The 22,359-nt window shown below is 40.9% G+C and overlaps 1 protein-coding gene across 6 annotated transcripts in view; it reads right to left on the bottom strand.

The window, feature by feature from the left end:
* Positions 1 to 10,988: 10,988 nt before the first annotated feature.
* The window catches only part of VGLL4 (vestigial like family member 4), a 152,575-nt gene continuing 141,204 nt past the window's right edge, over positions 10,989 to 22,359 (bottom strand). For all 6 annotated transcript variants that reach the window (XM_048857616.2, XM_048857617.2, XM_048857615.2 and 3 more), the window contains 3 exons: positions 21,877 to 22,099; positions 17,900 to 18,023; positions 10,989 to 13,725 (listed from right to left, as the gene is read on the bottom strand). In XM_048857616.2, the coding sequence (XP_048713573.2) occupies positions 13,457 to 13,725; positions 17,900 to 18,023; positions 21,877 to 22,099 (616 nt within the window). In that variant the 3' untranslated portion in view covers positions 10,989 to 13,456. The remainder of the gene's footprint in view (positions 13,726 to 17,899; positions 18,024 to 21,876; positions 22,100 to 22,359) is intronic.

Raw genomic sequence — 22,359 nt, 5'->3', positions numbered from 1 at the left:
TGACTTCAGAATGTTCTGGATTGACGGTACTGCAGGATATACTTCCAATTGTGTGCAAATGTATTTGCAAACTGATCACTGATACATCGCAAATTACAAGTACAATGATGGCACAGGTTAATTATATAGTTACTATGAGACAGTACGTGCATGTAGATGATGATGTTTTTAATATTCACAGAAGCTACTACATTACCTTCTGACATTTATGCAAATAATTTGTCACCAATATACATAGGTAGGAGGTTAGACTGCTCAGCTGTTTGAATGTCTTGCCTGGATATTGATCTATTTTCCACCCCTTCCTACTATGCAAAAAGAAGACTAGACTGAGGCGAGTGCAAGTAATACAGAAAAAGTGCTATTGCTTTTTCCCCAATAGTGTAAAGACAGGAAATCAGTTTGTGAGTGGCGGTATAACAGTGCAAAGAAGTGCTGAAGCAGGGCTAAAGTAAGTGGTGGGATTTTCTAGTAGCAGGATCACATATTTGGCAGTAATTATGCATTATTTCCTTTCTATACCACACAGCTAATCAGATTGGATTAACTGATCATTTTATTTCTGTTGAGTTCTGGAAATTGGCATTCTGACTATAGACTGCTAAACTATTAATAGTTCAAAGGTGAAACTTATTTTTTATTCAGAAAGTCAGTTCAAAGAACTAGTGAAATACTGTACATGAAAACTATGGCAAGTTTTGATAGGAACTGGTTTACAGGCAGTTTGTTTGCAAAGCAGGTCAGGAAAATCTTTTAAAGTTGTATTTTTTGGACATAGTTTGTAATACAAGAACTCCTGAATTGGCGTTGGTTAATGATCAGTGTAGTGGTTAGTACAGCTCTTTATAAACTCCTTATTAATGATGGGTCAGTTTCTGCTCTCGTTATCACTGGCCAGTGCAATAACCACATGTATTAGACCTGAGGGGGATAAAGGAATTGTTGCATTTCCATTGCAAGATGAAGATCCTGCCAGCGCTGACCACTACCCTTGAGGGCTGTGTGGAGATGCTCTCCCATCTCCTTGGCTGGCCCACCACCAAGCCTGTGTAGGGGATGAAGAGGAGGAAAGCTCTGTTGCAAACTCCTTTTGACTGCTCCTCTGCCTGTTAAGGGGATACTGAGGGTGAAAGAAGGTTGAATTGATTTGGTGTGAGGCAGGTTCAATTGTATTGATGATATGGGGATGAAACTGATTTTTCTCAGTTCTCACTCTCAGCTCTGAGTGCCTCTTGCTCTCCGCTCCTTACTCGCACACCACAAACTGAAGTGAGCTCCTTTTTAAACTCAGGTGCCCTGATTAGCCTGCCTTAATTGATTCTAGCAGCTTCTTGATTGGCTGCAGGTGTTCTAATCAGCCTGTCTGTCTTAATTGTCTCCAGAAGGTTCCTGATTGTTCTGGAACCTTCCCTGTTACCTTACCCAGGGAAAAGGGACCTACTTAAGCTGGGGCTAATATATCTGCTTTCTATTACTCTCCTGTAGCCATCTGGCCTGACCTTGTCACACTTCTCTTTCCTTAAGGATGTGTTTAGTGGGTGTGGGCGGGCCCACTATTGACTCTGACCTTAAGCATTCCCTCAGGCATTTATCACACTTCCTCTGAAAATTGGTAGGGTTCAGACATCAGCTAACAGGGTGCAGAGTCATGACTGGGAGTTGCAGCCTCCCCAGTGAAGGTAGGAGGTGGCCCTGGATGAGAAGGGGCTGGCATGGGTGATGACTTGATGCCTCCCCTGCCCCCAGTAACCTGACTGGGACCTGGTGGAGTAGGGTGGGCCCATTTCCTCTACCCCCGCTGTCAACCTCCCCTGGGGTGGCAGCCTCCCCACCTTAGGCCAGGAGGCCTGCATTTGTCTGCCTGACCTAGGACAACAGGCGACAGTCTGGTGCTCCACCCTACCTGAGGGCCTGAGCCTTTGGACTGTTGGGTGTTCTGCCCTACCTAAGGGCCAGAGCCATAGACTGCTTGTTTGCCAGACACAGCAGCACAGAGTGGCCTCCCTCCAAACCTGAGTCTGAGGGACCAGTGCGTACACACATTAGTACACCTAGTCTGTAGCTTGAGGACTTTGACTTTGAGTTCTCAATCTTGTACCTTTAAAAAAAGACAGTTATTCACCTCTTGTAACTGTTGTTCTTCGAGATATGTTGCTCATGTCCATTCCAATTAGGCGTGCACAGTCATCAGAAAGTTTTTGTACCCAAGGTCTTGGGCAGGCAGGACTAGCTAGCTTGGGTATGTCTGCATGTGTTCGAATGATACCTCCTGATTGCAATGCATGGTATGTCTACCCAGCTGCTGGAAGATGTGATTCCCACTCAGGTAGATGCTACTTGAGCCAGTGTGCTAAAAATAGCTGTGTGAGTGTGGTGAGCTAGCTACCCAAGTACAATCCTGTCTGAGATCCTAGGTACCAACCTGGGTGGCTAACCCACATCACTGCCCATGCTTCTGCAGCCACACTGCTATTTTTAGTGTGCTAGCTCAAGCAGAACTAGTCTGTGTACATCTACCGAGTTGGAAATTACACCTTCCAGATGATGTCTGCAGCTGTAAGTACACAGAACTTAAGTCGCTAGCTGGCCCATTTCTCCGTCCAAATCATAAAATCATCACAATTGAGTCTAATTGGCATCTTCTGGGCATCTCAGCAGAGCAGGAAAGAATTAAGGGGGCATGGAAACAAAACTAACCTTTTACTCCTAGATGGGATCCCTCCACGAGAGGGTTAGGGCAAGTTGGCAGATCAGGGAAATGTTCTGTTGAGGGAAGAAGGCTGGCTGTCATTCTGACGTCTTTCAAGTTAGAAGGCACAGCTGAGGTGAGAAGGCCTCAAATTTAAGCTTTTCTTAGATTTCTTTTTTTAATTCTTTTTGTGTGTTTTATTTTCACAACAAATGCTTCAATGCTCATATCTGTATTTTAAAAAATAAAATGAAATACATGGCAGTATCCATAAGCAACCCTACAGTAACAAACCTGGGAATATGCATGATGCATAAAACCGTCAGGTTAAATTCATGGAGTTCAGCTTCCAAAAGCTCTTATAAATAAAATAAATTTTTTGCAATAGTGTCAAATCTGTAACAGTGTTCCCCTTCCATTTGGTGCCATAGGTTAATGAATGCAGTATTTCTGAAGAAATGAATGATCTGGAACTTCTAGCAGTCCAACCTCAATCAGAGCCTTGAGGAAAATGTCACTTAGAAAGTAAATTTTGATCATCGTGACATTAATTTCAGGATGTACTTGATTAATTAAATTATAGACAAGCATATAGGAGTGTATACTGGTTCAGCACAGAAGAGATTTTTTTTCCCCAGCTATGGAAAGTTTTCTTATTAACTGTAAAATGTAGTTCTCAGGAAACTGTAATTGCACCACTTAGTTTTCAAGAAATAGGATGGCAGTTGAGTTGTATATTGTTTATACAACTTATATTAAATGTCATAGCTATACATATGGATAACAAATAAATTACTTCAGTAGTTCAAGATGTTGAAGGTTTGTCCTCTCATTGTTGAACATGAAAAGGCAGTGTTGGCTCTAATCATGAGTTGCAACACACACAATCAGAAGTATGCTGCTTGCATCATATTTGCCAAAAGTGAGTAAACAGTTTTCAAGATAAGCAGATTTTCAACTACTGAATACAGCAGATGTGTGGCTTACTCAACTTCATGTTGACAGATGCCTTTGTATCTGTCTTTGTGTTAGAGAGAAGACAGATGTCTTGCTTGGCATTTATGAAAGCTGCTTCATAACAAAATAAAATGTAAAACCAGAGTGAATAATCCAATAGTGAACAGCCTAACTAGTCATCCTATAAGCAAGAAAGGCTGAAATGGTTTTATGTCAATCTTATGAAGTGTGTTCTTACTGGAACTGAGTAACTGCTTTGTCATAACTTAGAATTTCTCTTTCAGTAGACTACTTTTGTTTCTCCACCTCTGTTGAGCCATAAATTCATGAAAATCACAATGTTCATTTATGATTAATCCCACGCCAGCTGTGGCTAACAGAGACACATGTTAGTTGGTTATAAATACTCCTCTGAAGTGATACAGTAATTAGCAAACTATGAAAGACCATATATTAAAGTAATGTTGTATGATAAATTGGTCTCCTAATTCTACCACGAAGAGGAATGTGAAAATTTCATATTTAATGACTCCTGGGGATACTTTTGTAGGCTATTTTCAATATAATGTTTTGTACTCCTCTGAGTCCTGCACTGGGAGTGGGACATATGAGGAATAATCTTAAAACCAAATGCAACAATCCCTATACACCCCTCTACGGGGCAAAGGGTTTAAGATGAAAAAGTCTGTGTATATTGCAGCTCCGTGTATTTTTTGGGAAAAGGGGATTGTTCATAGGGCATGCTTCCCTCTAAGCCCGCCCCATTTTAAGGATGAAATCTATAAAGGCCTATTAATGGTAGTCTGACTGCAGCATTCATTCCCCTTCATGGATGGAGCCATGAGGAAGAATTGGCGAGGCAGCGGTACTACAGAAAAGGATCTAGTGGTTATAGTGCATTACAAATTGAATGTGAGTCAACAGTTTGCTGCTGTTGAGGAAAAAACAAGTGTCATTCTGGGATGTATTAACAGAAGTGTCATATGTAATTGTCCCACTCTCCTTGATGCTGGTGAGGCATCAGCTGAAGGAAGCACTGTGTCCAACTCTGGGCACCACACCTCAAGAAAAATATGGATAAATTGGAGTCCAGAGGAGAGCAACAAAAATGATAAAAGGTTTAGAAAGACCTGTGAGGAAAGGTAGAAAGAATAGAGTATATTTAGTCTAGAGAAGAGATGGTTGAGGGAAGACATAACAGCCTTCAAATATGTGAAGGACTGTTGTAAAGAGGAAGATGATCAGCTGTTTTCCATGTCCACCCAGGGTAGGAAAAGAAGTAATCAGCATAGTTTGCAGCAAGGGAGGTTTAGGTTGGATATTAGAAAAAACTTTTTAACTGTAAGGATAGTTAAGCACTGGAACAGGTTACCTAGGGATGTTGTAGAATCCCCATCAGATTAGACAGACACCTGTCAGGGAGGTCTAGGTTTACTTAATCCTGCCTTCGTGTGGAGGATGGACTAGATGACCTCTTGAGGTCCCTCTCAGCCCTGCATTTCTGTGCCTGCCCAGTAAGAACCATGTCTGATATTTTTTTTAAAAAATGGTTACATTAATATTTTCTATTCTGGAAGTTATGCTGCGAGTCTGTAGGTAAAACTAAGTAATTGTGAGCAGATCTGGGAAAGGGGGCCATTGCCCTGCACATGGTAACAGGAGAGCTTCCTTCATGGAACTGGGAAGAGAGGGAACCCTGATTCTCATTTACACCAAGGTCCCTTTACAACACCTAGACAGTGTGACTTGCAACCATGTCTCGATCCCTTTTCTCTGGAAGGGCAGTGTAAAGAGGCCTTTGTGTTAATAAGCACTGCGCTCAAAGTATATTAATTTTGCAAACGTGATGGTCAAATGTAGTCAGTGGAATGGGGCAAGAAAACTTATTAAATGCAAATCAATATACTTGTAAAACTTGTAACCAGAAAAATCAAACCTAATCTAGGAAAAGACACTGAGAATGCCTCTGTTATAGTCAGTTAACCTGTCCTGAAACTGGAAAAAATGGCCGTTGACTCAGAAACAAAGATGACATTCAATGGTGTATACTAAATGAGTTAATAACAAGGAGAGGGAGAGACCTAGGGTACATCTACATTGCAGCCTTGGGTGTTAATGGCAGTGAGTGAGATGTGCTGGTAGCAAAAGAGGTTCACAGAGTAGTTGTGTGCACACCAAATGGCCCTGAGATCTGGAACAGTGGATCCATACGTACCTATGGATTCCATTGACTCTTTGAGGCCTGAAGGCAGCACTTGCTATGCCCCCCACATGGCTATAAACTTCTCCCCTTTCCTGCACAAGGAGAGCATATATCCCTGAAACATGGTGACTAGTACTTGCTCTCCTCCCCCTGGATACACAGGCCCCCTTGTGCATGTGTCATGGGAAAGAGCCCAATGGAACCAGAAGGGAGCATTCTAGGACTGAATGACAAGAGAGCTATTAGTTAGCGATCCATACATGACAAAAAATGAAACCCACAACTAAAGACTGTTGCTCCTTTTAGATGCAGGAAAACACATTTAAAGGAGAGAACCCATTTGAACTTCCAGTAAGGGATAGTTACAACTCCTATTACTTTGACCTTGTTAAAATATAGTAATTCCTTGCCTAACATTGTAGTTATGTTCCTGAAACAATATTAAGCAAATCCAATTTCCCCATAAGCATTAATGGTAAAAAGGAGGATTAGGTTCCAGGGAAATTTTTTTCAACAGACAAAAGATATTATGTATATACACACACTATAAGTTTTAAACAAACAATTTAATACTGTACACGGCAATGATTGTGAAGCTTGGTTGAGGTGGTGGAGTCAGAGCATGGGCCATTTCTCAGGGAATGCCTGGCTGCTAAATGATGAACTAGCAGTTGGCTGAGCCCTCAAGGGTTAACACGTAGCCTCACACGTTGCAGAATGAGGGGAGGAGACACAATAGACGCATGGCAGTGGCTGCAAAATTCCCTGAGGAAATGGAACATGATGCTGAACCCACGCTATCCCACTGGAGCGCACCATTCCCTCCACTTTCTAAAGTCGTGGGGTGTGGTGCATATGTGTGTGTGAGACACACACGCATTGCCCCTGTAATTACACTGACCCCACTCTTAGTATATTGCCTTTTTAAGAAGATCAGGAAGTTAACAGCTGCTGCCAGCAAGCTCCCTCTGTCCTGAGCCCTGTCTCGTGTGTCTCCCCTGCTATGTGGAGATGGGGCACAGGGAACTTAGGGGAGCTGATACAGGGGCTGCCAGTACACCCTGGTTCCAAGACCCCACCAGCTAGCTCCAAGGGGCTGCTCTTCCTGCAAGCAGTGAACAAAGCAGGCAGCTGCCAAACAATGGTATAAGGGAGCATTGCACAACTTTAAACGAGCATGTTCTCTAATTGATCAGTGACATAACGAAACAACGTTAACCGGGACAATGTTAAGTGAGGAGTTACTGTAGGTGCATTCTCTGATGTGGGACTTGGAGTGTGCATGAACAGTATAGATAACTAGTTATATCTAGCATGGCTTTGTCCTCTTGGGAGGCCTTGATTAAGTGTTTACTTTAGAAAAACCCTTAAGTACATATGACATGCTGTTAGTTAAATATATATTTGGATCTGCGGACAGTCAGTATTCTCCCTCTCCCCTAAAGGAGATGGCCTAACTGAAACCAGGGGCCTCAGTTTTGGAGTGGCAGTTTCCTGTAGTGCTGGAAGATGCAGATTAGATCCTTGTTGAGGAATGGTGGGATTTGAAACCAAAAATAATGACAAGAAGCAGATTCGTCTCAGCTGAGAATGACTGGGCCAGCCCTGGTGAGTAGAACTCTTACGCAGGCCATTTAAAGTCCCTCTTACATGTCTTGTCATGAAAGTGCTAGACAGGCAGCTTTCTGCATTGCCATGGTATTTAGATATTGGGGGAAGTCACCATTCACACAGCCATTGTGGATTTTAATTCAAAATATGGTCAACCTTCTATAATCTGTAAATGACAGTCACTACTTTGCTATCACAGGGGTGATTTAGGAGCAGGGTTAAAAGAAATCTAAAGGGAATTCTAGTGAAATCTGATCCCCTCGTGTAAGGACATGGACAGATGCTAATGGAAAAGTTGCTGGCATCCAAACTAGAACAGAACTTGGTCTGTGTCTAAACTGCCCCAACATTCAGACTACAGGGTGTGAATAGCAGGGCACACCAAAGTGCTGTGCTATAACTCTGCCATGTAGATATTACAGGTGCAAACTAAAAGGATCCTAGTTACTGTAGTCTTGTTTGAAGAGGATTAAAGTTACGCGAACTAGGAACCTTTTTGTTTGTGCTTGCAGCATCCACACAAGGGTGTCACAGCACACCACTTAGATGTGTGCTGCTATTCACACACCCATAGTCCAAACTGCGGGGCAGTGTAGACAAGCACTGGATATTTACTTCAGTTACTGCTGCTGTATTTGGCTACAGCTTTATATGGAATATTGAGACTTGCCAAATGCATGCTGCCCCACTGGAAAAGCATAATTTGATGGATAGGTGTGATAACCATTCAGCAGTGACACTGTTAACAAGTTTGACAACTAAGGAGGTATAAAAGTTTCACTCAGTAAGATGGGGGAAGTTCACACCTGTCCTGGTGCTATTGTTTCAATCTGTTGCTATCCTGTTGTCAGCTTTTTAAAGGTTGCTTTTGCAGCTTGAAGAGGTAGAAATATTTAAAGCTTAGATGCCAGTGAAACATTCAGAACAATCTGAATTTGATGGGTAGCCTATATGTTTGTCATCCATGATGTCTTATATTAAAATTCTGGTATGAAACTAATTTAGCAGAAGAAGATGCAGATTCATATTGTGTTTCCTTGGGGTCTATAGAATAGCAACTTGAAGATGCAATTCAAAAAAAGCAGCAGTAAAATTAAAGAGAAAAATGCTCTTCAGAACCATGCTGTCATCACCAAAAGGAGATACAAGCAATAGGCAAGGAGACACGTCATGGTTTCATTGGTTTTTGTTGTTTTAGTAACATAAAGTTACTAAATATATTGTTGCGTACAGGTTCTGTTTGTTCATTCTTGAATAGGCAATGACTGCCCCATCAAATAATATGACTTTAGGTATGTCTGTATTGAAATCATAGACTGTGACTGAAGCTCAAGTAGATATATCCAAGCTAGCTTAACCTAGTTATCTTGGGTCCTGGAGCAGTGAAGCTGTACAAGCCCCCCTAAAATTTCAGGTAGGTAGTCAGGTGGCCTGGGCAGAAGCGTGCACTGCTTAAAGCTAGTTCTGCAATCATACCCTGTGATTGAAGTCTAGACATACTCTTTGTTGACTGCTGCTGTGGTTCCTTAATGCACATTATTATAAACCTGTATGATATGGTACTACACTAACACACACTAGAGAACGTGTGGTGTGCACTAGCAAGGTCCATATGGGCCAATTAGTGCACATCGGGATTTTTACACCCCTTCAGTGCTATCTAAAGCGCTGTTCAGACAACAGACCATTGTAGCTGGCTCCCCTTCCAAAGGTCACTTACTTTGTGTATTTAGGCTTCTTTCCATGGGTACAGGTTTCAGAGTGGTAGCTGTGTTAGTCTGTATCAGCAAAAAGAATGAGGCCATCCTGATTATCACTACAAAAGTTTTTTTTTTTTCCCTGCTGATAATAGCCCACCTTAATTGATTAGTCTCATTATAGTTGGTATGGCAATACCAATTTTTTCCAAATTCTCTGTGTATATATATCTTCCTACTGTATTTTCCATTGCATGCATCCGATGAAGTGGGTTTTAACCCACGAAAGCTTATGCCCAAATAAATTTGTTAGTCTCTAAGGTGCCACAAGTACTCCTCGTTCTTTTTCCATGGGTAGTTACAGAAAGGGATATTTTTCAAATGTATTAAGCTAATTGATTTTGGTGTGTTCTCATAGTCTCCTACACCCAGAAATATTTAACAACCATGTTTGCGTACTTAATTCCTGGCATATTTTTTCAGAAGTTTAGCTGCTTTGAACACAATTTACAACACTGTTTAACATCACTCCTATTGAACATCTAAGGCAACATGTTCTCAGTGAAATAACTGTACTGTTTTGTTCTTCTAGGGCAGTATCTTTTTTGCAGACAGACTTCCACTACAGCCTGAGCTGAAATTTGTCTCAGTCTCTGAAGAACGTTATTGAACATCAGGTACCAGCACATTTATTTTTAGGGGATCAGCTTCCAGTCAAATTATTTTCCACTAAAATCCCCTCCTTAGATCAGAGCAGATTTTAACCACATTTTTTAAAACTGTACTGAACACAAGTATCCTCCTCTCTATACTTCTGGTCAGCAGGGGGAGAGTTTTACAGTGTAGATAAGCTCCAAGAATGTGACGGATGGGACAAAGTGGAAAAAAGAAGTGAGTTTCTCTTCGCTGCTTGTATAGCAGAGATATATATGTGACTGGCCCATTCTCTCTTGCTAAAACAATGGCTGCTACTTGTTAAGCTGCATTAAATATGAACAGCTGCTTTCTAGTCCCCTATGGAAATGATATGCTGAGATCTCGGTGACTTGATCAATGGGAATTGTGCCAAAAATATTTCAATAGTTTCCCTAGTTGCAGGCCTAGCCTCCATTCAGAATGTAGCTATCTTGTTCAGGGCTGTAAAAAATTCACATCTCCCGAGCATTGTAGCTATGGTGACCTAACACCTGGTGTAGACAGATGGAAGAATGCTTCTGTTGACTTACCTACCACCACCACCACTCAGGGAGGCAGAGTTCCTACAGCGACAGAGAAACCCCTTTCATCGCTGTAGGAGGTGTCTATGGGTTATAGTGGCAGTGCTTCTGCCCCCTCCTCCCCCCCCCAATGCACACATGTCCCTAGTGATGTGCTCACAAAACTGTTGGCATTCTTAAATACTGCTGCAGGAACAAGCCTTTTTTGGAGTCTGCCACGCAATGGTCCATTGCAGCCACCATAACTGTGGAAAGTGTTTCCTGCCTGCAACTAATTTCCCTTGCCGGAGGGAAAAAACAACAGCTACCCAATGCCATCTCTGCCGGCATGTCTCAAAACGTGGTGGGTAAGCAACTTTTGTATGATCAATATCGTCCCATATACGTGTCCCTAACTGCTATTCGTCACTGGCTATGTTCTCAGCAGGATATATATGCTGCATGGAAAAATGGGGTGCAAGAAGGACAGAGGTCTAGTAGGTCTGACTCCATCTACCAGGGAAAGATCACAGTTTGATGCATTGTTCCCTTACTCCAACCCTAGCAAAGGTAAGATGGTCATTTTCAATTCTTCCTTTTTAACCAAATTACAAAGAAGAGTATGCACACACCTGTGATTTAAGAGCACTTTATTGTTCTTTAAGGCTACTTTTTAAGTACAAAAAAAGATGGCCTGCCAAACCTTTTTTTCTTTTCCCCAGGTGAAACAAGGCCACAAAAGAATGGTATATTTACAAACACGGAGAGAATCTTTCAGACTGAACTGTAGCAGATAACATGGCTCTGTGAAGAAACTTCACTATGCGTTATTATGGTGAGTTTACTTTCCCCCCCAACCCTTTGGCTTTCATGACATAATTGTGTTTAATATATTTGTTTTTACTGGACATATCACATTAAATCTTTATTGCCCCACATCCATTTACCTATCTCAGATAAGTAAATGTGACCTTGTAAAACAGCTATTACTGAAAATATTAGCTTTAAAAACATGTGTGTTTACAAAGAAATGTAGAAGGAGTCACATTTTCCACAGAGTCCATCTACAGTATTAGTATTTTACTGTTATAATGCTCAGTAGCCTGTAGCAATAACAAACTAGTGGCTATTAATGCTAATGCAGTGTTCTCATAGAATAACTGTGTTCCTGCACTTTTTTAATGTATTACAGACAAATCTACAACAAAAAAAGATCAACTTTTTTCTCCAAACAAAAAATGAATGATTACAATAAAGGAAAGGGAAAAATTAAATAGCTACATATCATTAACAAATTAATTGTTCCTCAAAAAATACCTACAAATTTCTCTGTACATTCTTTACGCACAGCGTAACGATGGTCTTAAAGTTACCTATATAAAAAAGTGTTCTTTTAACAATTTTCCTACAGAGAGTAGGGTACTGAATGCCAAAGCAGCTAAGCGTTGACTACCCAGTAAGATGGTAGTGAAATGTGTGAAACTGGGGGCTTGTTTGTGTGGTGTTTGTTTTTAAAAAAAATTGAGCAGCCACCCTCTCAACATGAGTAAGAGCCAATCTTCTGATATTTTCTCAAATTAAAATAGCTTAACATCAAAACAATTTAAAATAAAAGCCACAATGGACCCAATACTGTAACAGTCCATAATACATCACATGTAGTTCATCTTCCAACTAATCGTAACTTGCTATATTGAACCAGTCTCTTCAGGTAACCCAGTATTAAAAAAAAAAAGCACTACTTGTAACTGTACTGGGATGATGGAATGTATTGGGGGGGGAGAATAGTTACATTTAACAAAAAGATGAGAAGCACTTTTATTACTAACACAGCTGTGTTTTTATGCCTGCCTCTATTACCTAATGTCTAGTTAGTAGCTATTTATACAGGTATTACTGCATTTATTATCATTTGCTATATTAAGTTTTCTACTGGAGGAATGTATGCTGCCTTGGCCTAGGTTTATGAGTAAGCTTAAAAATTAAAGCTCATATTTCACAAACTGTAACAATCTGTTGTCCAAGATATTTAAAGGTAGCCGTTTCTGTAGCTAATTAAAGTTGGATTACACAGACTTCTAGTTTTAGGAAGCAAATTCATGTTAAGCAGACAGTAATGCAAACATAAATGGTTATTCACTCATGCGCAAAGCTATAGCATCCTGTACCACGCATCATATATTTCTAGACTGCTTCATTTATGAGGCCTGTCCTGAGGCTGTCCTCTCTTGCTGGCTGCTAATAAAGTGAATCAGAGTACAACTGTACCAGCAGTAAGTAGATCTAGGACTGTTACTGACAAAAATAAACTAATTCTGAAGAAAAGCTAATAAGTATTATGTTTCTTACGGTCTATACATTAATAGATACCAGCTATTTTTCATAACATGCATCTTTAAGCACTATTGAACTCTCCATCCTCAGCTCTATTCTAACAAACTGCAGTGTTTAGAAAAAAATTAAATGCCCGTGTGGTCTGTAAATTATGCAGTCCAGTTGCAAGCACTAAGCACCTGAAATCTAAAGAAAGACCTATAACCTGTACGAGACTTCCCCTTCCAAAGCGGTTTAAAACAAAAAATAACTGACAGAAATGTCACTTAAACCCTTTTTTTCAGCAGTTTGCCTTCAGGATATTAGCATCATGCATAAAGTTGCCATGCAACTTTAGTCCTCCTCCAATAGTGCAAATCATACATGACAGTTCTTTTCAAGTATATACATACAAAATTACTTCACCGGGGGGGGGAGAATGGAAGCAAACCAGGCAAATTGTAGTGTCAAGAAGCTAATAGAAGCAAAAGCATTTGGGTCAACCAACTGTGTGTAATGGCTTTTTTGTGGATTAGCATGCTTTTTTTTTTTTTAAATGGGTAGCAGATGCTTGCATCAGAGGTTTCTTTGGTAACTGAGGCAGGAAAAAAAGGATGCTACGTCATATAGATCTTTATCAAATAGTTCCTGCTATCATCTTTAAGGGCACCCTTGTACAAATACCAAACAAGTACACAAAAACGTGTTGAAAACTAATCTCCCCTCACCCCAACACAATTCAAAGCTCAGTCAAACCATGCAAATTCAGAAGTTTGATGATCTGCTCTCTTCATGAGACCACAGAGGGCGAATGATTATGATTGACCATGTGGGAAGAAGGGGAAGATTGGCCCCGCCTTGAGGCAGACTCAGGACTGCTGGACACTCCATCCTTTGCGGCTTTAATCTGAAGCCATGTATCCCCAAGTGCTTTGGCAAAGTGGTCATCAACTGATCCTGTGATGGACACAGAGTTTGCCACTGGCTCCGGCTCCTTGTAATTCTTGCCAAGGCTTCTGCGGAAGTGCTCTTCCACCACTGGATCACAGGCAGTGGTAGCTAGATGGGAAAAACAGGCAAGGCAAAAACAACATTTGAATATAGACTCTAGCTACTAGATGCTGCTTCCAGACTCTTCCTTCCTCCCATTTTGGTACCAGCTGGACTTTTTTCATCATTTTATTGGAGGACGACTTAAAAATGCAGAAGCAGATCAAATGTTAAACTAGAAAACATTTTTCTTGTTACCTGCACTGGCCAAAATTTGGCCTAGCACTTTTTATACAGAGGCCCCCAGCTTTCTGATAACGTCCCTTAGTCTGGTAATATAAATTTTAAATAGTTAAATGTCCAATTTTATAGGGAAAAAAAAATCCCATGGAAAAAGTGTTCATTTTCCATTAATTCCACTCGAGCCCATCCTTTAAGGACCTGATGCACAGTCAGTTGAAGTCAATGGACTTTGGCTCAATCCCTGAATTACTTATGGGTAAGCTGAAATGCTTTCTACAGTAGCTGCCAAGAACTAGGTTCAAGGTTCCACTTTTCAAGTAAGTCAGTGAACGGCAGGAACACTCTGCATTGCGTTACGCATCAGTAACATAAAAACCCACTGTAGGAGAAAGCAAGCATCTGAGAACAGATCTTTGCAGGTAAATAAAGGAGGAATCATTTTAAACCTTCTTGTGTTAAAAAATACATGGTTTTGTACATATACTTTAAAACTTGGTAATAAGCTTTTAAAAATAGGTTAAAAATCTCATTCTGTGTTGTCTTATCCTGCCCAATTCCTTTCAAAACAATGGGCTGTTGAGCACAAATAATCATTTAAATGAGGAAAACTTGTGCAAATGCAGCAGCTGTTCCAATCTGAAAAGAATTTCTCATCTGATCCTATATTTTGTTGGGAGTCAGAATGGGAAGCATACTGCAGATTTGTCTAGAAAGTGTGGACCAGCAGGGAGGAGGAAATCAGTATTATTTCTAGGGCTGTCAAGCGATTTAGAGCCTACAAGTCCACTCAGTCCTACTTCTTGGTCACCAATCACTCGAACAAACAAAGTGGGTTACAATTTGCAGAAGATAATGCTGCCTGCTTCTTGTTTACAATGTCACCTGAAAGTGAGAACAGGCGTTCGCATGGCACTGTTGCAAGACATTTACGTGCCAGATGCACTAAAGATTCATATGTCCCTTCATGCTTCAACCACCCTTCCAGAGGACATGCATCCATGCTGATGATGGGTTCTGCTCAATAATGATCCAGAACAGTACAGACCGATGCATGTTCATTTTCATCATCTGAGTCAGATGCCACCAGCAGAAGGCTGATTTTCTTTTTTGGTGGTTGGGTTCTGTAGTTTCTGCATCAGTGTTGCTCTTTTAAGACATCTGAAAGCATGCTCCATACCTCATCCCTCTCAGATTTTGGAAGACACTTCAGATTCTTAAACTTTGGGTTGAGTGCTGTAGCTATTTTTAGAAATCTCACATAGGTACCTTCTTTGCATTTGGTCAAATCTGTTGTGAAAGCGTTCTTAAAACGAACATGTGCTGGGTCATCATCCGAGACTGCTAGAACATGAAATATGTGCAGAATGCGGGTAAAACAGAGCAGGAGATGTACAATTTTCCCCCCCAAGGAGTAGAGTCACAAATTTAACTAACTCTCTTTTTTTAACGAGTATCATCAGCATGGAAGCATGTCCTCTGGAATGGTGGCCAAAGCATGAAGGGACATACAAATGTTTAGCATATCTGGCATGTAAGTATTTTGCAACACTGGCTACAAAAGTGCCATGCGAATGCTTGTTCTCACTTTCAGGTGATATTGTAAATAAACAGGCAGCAGTATCTCCCATCAATGTAAAAAACCTTGTTTGTCTTAGCAATTGGCAGAATAAGAAGTAGGACTGAGTGGACTGGTAGGCTCTAAAGTTTTACACTGTTTTGTTTCAGAGTGCAGTTATGTAACCAAAAAAAAAAAGCATTTGTAAGTTACACTTTCACAATTGCACTACAGTACTTGTATGAGGTGAATTGAAAAATACTATTTATATTATTTTTTATTACAAATATGTACTGTAAAAATGATAAACAAAAGAAAGTTAGCACTGTACACTTTGTATTCTGTGTTGTAATTGAAAATGTAGAAAAACATCAAAAAATATTTAATAAAATTCAGTGGTTATTCTATTGTTAAGTGCAATTAATTTTTTGAGTTAAGTGTGTGAGCTAACTGCAATTAATTGACAGCCCTAATTATTTCTTATCCCTGCCCTGAAATGAAACTAATATCTCAGAAAGGCATGCATATTCAGGTGTTTGATATTTACAGTATTTATATTGGGTAAAATTTTCAAAAGCACCTGAAGTAACTTAGGCTCTTCCTGAGTCCAACAGTAATTAAGGCCTGGTCTACACCCATACATTTTGTACGAGTATACCTATTTTGGTTAAGAAAGACCCGATGTCCCTATAAAGGTGCTTCCACTGGTATAGTTATTCCAATGCTCATCTGGGAATATCTATTTTGGTAGATGTACTTGCATGTTGGTATAACTGAAATCACTTCTGAAAATGGGACTTGGCTGCTTTTAAAAATATTACTTATTATGTTTACTGCCTAATAAACACACCATGTAAGATAAGAACAGGGGGATAAAGGGAGCCATCCAGAGAGCAAGGCATTTACATTTCCTTTTTAACCCTTCCTTTTAAAGGAGGATGGATGAAGTGGAGCAAGCTCACACCACTAACACAGAAAATTTGAAGGATTTAAACAAAAATTTTAATCAGGGGTGAGCAAAGTGTATTGAGCGCCATGAATGCTCACAAAATCGGGGAATGAAGGCTCTGGCTGGAGGTGGGGCCAGAAATGAGGAGTTCAGGGTGCAGGGCATTCAGTTGTTTGGGGTGGGGGCTCTGGCTAGAGGTGCAGGCTCTGCGGTGGGGCTGGGAATGAGGGATTTAGGGTGTAGAAGAGTGCTCCGGGCTTGGGCTGAAGGGTTCGGAGGGCGACGCACGGAGCCTCCTTGCTGTCCCTAAACACAGGAGCTGGGGAGGGGACATGCCGCCGCGTGCGGAGCAGCCGCTGACCCCGTTTCCCAGCTGGAGTGTGGAAGCGGGGCAGACCCCACTCCCCAGCAGGAGCTTGAGGGCCAGATTAAATTGGCCAGCGAGCCGTAGTTTGCCCAGCCCTGTTCTAATTGAACTGAAAGTAGAAACCTACACTGGGGGAATGTTTAGACTGCCAAGCAAAGAAGGTAGCTTCCTTTCTGCATTTATACACAAAGAGGAAGCTTGAGAGTACATCTAGCATCATCAATCCGGAGTGAAACCTGCCTTCTGTAGTTGCAAAGGCCTGTGTCCATAGCAGAAACATAACCATTCCATGGTGCAGTAAGGGGAGAGCCTGGGAAGCCTGTACTGCGCAAAGTGAGTGGAGGGCAAGGAAGGCTCCCTAAGCGTGCATGCTGCTTTACAAACAGATCACTGCCCTAGACAGTTTACAGGGCATGAGAAGGTGGTTTAGGATTTAATGCCCACCTCCATTTGCTGCATGTTTATTCTTGTTTTTAAAACCTTTGCCAAACAGTGCCCCTGCTCTGTTGCCACTATTTGATAAATAACTATTTAGAAATGGCACCCACTGACTTGAGGCACAAAACTCCTTTAATGGTGCTCTTGCTTGCACAAGGGGCTGCCCATACAAATCCAGTTGCAACACAAGGCCCCATATTTTTACTGCTTTTTATTCCTCCTAGTGCTGCAGCTCCAACACAGCTAAGAGGGAGCAAGCTGGATTTTGTTCCATCTTGCACATCAACAGAACTGTCTACCAATTTCCAATCAGTTACATTTCTGCAACACCACTGTGGAATGCAGAGAACCCAGCGTGGCTCTCTGAGGCTAGGTAGAGTTTGTAGAGCTAAAAGAAAAAAACTTGTTTTCATTTTGATACGGAAATTAGTGATAAACATAGAATCCCATAATTCTATATTAGAAGGATGGAAAGTGATCACAATAAAAAGCCCTTCCACATAGTTGACTGTAGCAGAAGGGCTACCTCATTCATATCTACTGCAAGATACAATAAGCCATAGCTCCCAAACCCTGCCATTTATTCAGTACAAATGGTGAAGTTTTAAAACAGGTTTGGATAATTTGGCCATCTAGGAATGTTGAAGCTCAAAGCCCCAAGAAAGGAGAGAAAAGGTGAAGCATAACTTACTGCTCGATGGTCTTCTATAACTGGCTGGCATGGCTGAACCACAGCTACTGTGGGCTATGGGGCAGTGGGAGAGGTTACAGTTACGGTTGTTTGCAGAGGCACATGTGATTACAGATGGACGGTTCTGAGAGGGAAAAGAACAGAATTGTTATTCAGCAAGGTCACTGGTACAGACAATGCTAGCAGTTGTTCATCACTTAAAAGCACACATTAACTGAAATAATCTTAGCGGGGGCCTGTCAGCTGTGAGCAAATACATTTCATTATGTAAGAGAGGAGGAGAGAGTTATCTGGCTACAAGTAATCCCTAAAATATCTAATTCAATATAGTAGATTAACGCCAAAATAATACGCCACACAGCAAATCCCATTCTGTACATGATACTGCAATATTAGAACAAAACCTGGAATGTTTTCTTTTGGAAAACATTTGTGAAGACAAAGGTCTGAATATCCTGATAAAAAATAAAATTACATCATAAAAATGACTGTGCATGCAGTAGAATTTGACCTACCTCCCTTCACAGCAGACGTACTCATTTTAACTCTCTCATTAAGTAAAATACCAAGGCTCCTCATATTGGTCTCTCTCATTTTAAAAGAGTCAAGCTCTCCTCTTTCAGGACTGCATCTCAACACTTAAACTAATCAAAACACAAAGTCTTGATCTCACTTTGGTGTGAGTGTAGTGCAGAACTGACTGTCAACAACATACTGGGGGGAATTTTATTAGCTGCTGTAAAGCTTCCACAGTATCTTCCTTCTGAAGAACCTGAAGTACTTTGCAAACATTATTAATAGGTTAACCTTAGTAGTTAGGTAACCTAACTTTTATAGTTGAAGAAACTGAGGCAATAAGATCAGCTGAATTACTCGCCCAGAATCATGAATTCTCAATCCTGTGCATTACTCCCTATATTGATGTAAAGCATGAAGAGTAGAAAAAAACTCCAAGCGATATCGGAGTCCTGAAAACAGTGGAACAGAAATAGACCAAAATGGCTCGGAAAAGTTTCTCTGGCTCAAGAAGCCATACCTCTTCTGTTGCTGTGGCTTTCCAGCACTGCCTCATAAGCAACACCCTTTCTCCACTTCCAAAAACACATGCAATTCCCCAAAACTGTTGTCACTGGGCAACCCTGGTAACACCATTATTAAAAACTTCAAACTGGTCCATTTCTGAAGTACTGAGTCATTTCAGTTTAACATTCAGTGGAAAAGGGGGAGGGGGGGGCGCCTTATGCAAAGGAATGGTCCTGGTTTCTCTAGGTGGCTGCCTGAAGAAAGATGTGATGAAAAACACACACACTTTAAAATATTTTTGCTTAAAACTTTTGGTATATTTTATGATGCAAGTTCATTTTGCTATGCCCAACTTACATGAATACTGCATTTCTGGAGCACATGACTTGGCTTGCCTGAATCAGCGCAGTTGGCAAATAATTTTCAGTTCATGCCTCACTCTCAATCAGTCGATCTGCAAACTGTACTAAACCTATCCTCAACAGAAAGTCAGTGGAAAAGAGAAATACCAGGGGAGGGAATGGCTTTCATTGTTTAAAATACGTTCAGTTTAGGCACACTGAACAGAGATTTCATTTCACTGCAAGATCAAAGTAAGTTTCTCTGAGTCAAATGCCAGCTACATAAAGCAAAGCAATATTATTTTTTTCACTATTTTTCTAGACATAATGAGCTAAAATGTCCATTCACATCCTACTGCATTGATAGCGGGGGGAAAGCTTCAGTTACTTGACTCCTTTGTACGCAAGGCACAGTGGACACAGATTTCATTTTACATGCTGCATAGTTGGCAGTACTGTGTTTCTTCACCTTGCCTAAGATGATATTTCTCCAAAAAACTGTATTTTATACATATGCAGAAAAATCTATATATGGCTACATGAGTTTAAGAATGGATTTATGGGTGAATGAGTTTTCTGTCTGCATCTTTTCCAGACTTCACAAGAATGCCTGTGCTTGCACTGCCTATTACCACTGTGAATATATTAAAATGAGAAGTACAGAGGAATTAGTAACATAGTGACTACAGTTGCTGAACCTCACTGGCCAAAACCTGTGTTTCTATAGCCACATTAGACACAGAAGCAGATACAGAAACGTGAGCATGTATTACAGTTGTATGAACTTGGTTAAGGTGTAATCAAGCCACAGCCTCCTATTGCTATTTTCCATACACAGTTTCTATACTGTAATCTTAGCAAGGACTCGCCTCACCTCACCATCCCATTTCCCCAAGACACTAGATTGCAACTAAGCTCAAAATGTCAAAGATAACAAAACAAAAATCTGGCCAGCGTGCTTGGGTATTATCCAGTACAAACACCTCATAAGAAACAGCAGAGTATGTCAGTGCTGGCTGCCAGGTTGAGAAACAAGAGTGATATTATCAAAGAGAGCCAGTGTCGTCAATGGAAGCCTGTCCCTTCCTTCTCTGTCATCACTGAACAAACTGTTAAGAGGCAGAGAAGAACTGTTGTACATAGAACAATAGCTGTAGAATCTGCACATTGAGTTATACAAGATAGCGGCAAACCTAGGGACAGTCAGGCCATTTCCACACAGCAAGACTTTAAAAATAACAGCCCTGGTTGGATGCCTGCACAAAAGCTGTAGAGAAAGAACTGCAGTGCCAGTCTACAAAAGGGAGAAGAGAAAAACCACCGCACCGACCATAAAATATGAGCTGGTCATCCAGCCAAAAGCTTATTTGTAAGTTGTAGTGGAAATGTTCCCCACTGAAAGATTCATCCACATATATGGATTTACTCTTTGCAATAAATCATGATAGGGGAGCAAGGAATGGCTGGGTACATGTGCCAGCTTATGTTCCCATGCTGCAGCTAGCCACAACTCACTACGGTACAACTTTTAATAAGTCATTGGCTGAACAAGATAGAGGCTTTTGATTCCCACTTGAGAGAAGGGCTATGGTGTTGGGGTGAAAGTGGCTTTGACATATAAAAGAGAGGGATTATTATGTAGCATGCATGAAAATCCACCTCTCTTCACAATGCAGGGATTCTTTAAAAGAAGATGTTGCTCCCAAACTGACAAAGAACAACGACAGAACTAGAATTCCGTGCTTGTGCAAGTGTGTGCCACTGTGTGACCTACCTGCTTCACGCCTTCTCCTTTATGTGGCATGGGGTGGAAAGTAAAGCCATTATGGAGAAGAAAGAGATCTCCAATAATAGTTGGGGAACACTATTAGACAATGGCACAACATACTATGTACAGAGAAGATGGTGTCATTAGTTCCACACATAAACCTTTTCACGCTGATTAAATTTGTTCAATGACTTTCTGCATTCAGGGTGGGGCTTTAATTCAGTGATGAGAAGAGCCTTTCAGCAATCTGTATCTCATTGGGTTACAGAGTTGTAGGTTATTCCAGCCTCTTCCTCTTCTTTTCATGTTTCTTTCCTTTCCTTCCCCTCTTCAGTATAGCCACAGCAGAGAGATTTTCAAAGGCACATAGGCATCCTCAAAGAGAGTGGAGCGCCCTTAGTGCTTTTGAGTTGATCAGTTTTATCTAGGGCTATTAAGAGCCCTGCAAACTATTATTTGAACACAGTGAATCAGATCGCTCAATAAGTTTGCATCTCTAATTCAAACACATGCACTTACAAGCTTATCAAAATATAAAATATGTGGGTGAATGGAAGAGAGTTTAGGGAAGCGATTTGCTTTCAAACAGCCAGCCATTTATCTCATGGAACACATTGAATCTTAACAAAATTAACTGTGAAACTTAAAAATAAGATCAAATAAAATCAAATTAAATAAATAAATAAAAAAACCCGACAACCAACCATGTTTTGCCTGAACAGTATTGTTGCCTACCTATTGTAATTCATAACATACTTTGCTTATGTCTGGGAAGTCATACATGTGTGTACAGCAAGGTTTCCTACAACAACCCAGAGAGTCTTATCCATCTAGAAGACAAGTACCTGCTGCCGTTCCACAGAAGTCAGCGCAGGTGTCATGCTGACTGTTCGCGTTGCATCCATGCTGTTTTTGGTCAGTGCTAGAGGTTGATCCATGGTCAAGCTTGGGATTGAGGCATACATGTGATTGGCATGAAGGCTCATTGTTGGGGCAGCAGCCCGTTCTATTGGACTGCGACTCCTGTCTCTGTGCTCCTTTCGATAATCCCCATTGGCAGTCTTGTTTCTAGCAGTTTAAAAAGAAAAAGGCAGTCAATTGTTTTGTTACCGCCATTTCATAAAACCACATCACATAACTCTGGGAAGTGCCCTGCACTCCTATACAGCTGAAATGACATTTGCAAGACAGAGGCCTTTTCAAAAACACCAAGAGACATGTGCTGCTCAATTCTTCGCGATAAGGTATAAAATAGATCAACCCATCCCCTGTCCATCCCACCATCTCCTGTAAAACACACACTTTTATTAAAGAGTGATTTATGCTTC

The sequence above is a fragment of the Caretta caretta genome, chromosome 7 (assembly GCF_965140235.1).
Source record: "Caretta caretta isolate rCarCar2 chromosome 7, rCarCar1.hap1, whole genome shotgun sequence".
NCBI lineage: Eukaryota > Metazoa > Chordata > Testudines > Cheloniidae > Caretta > Caretta caretta.
This window is presented reverse-complemented; position numbering and strand designations above follow the sequence as displayed.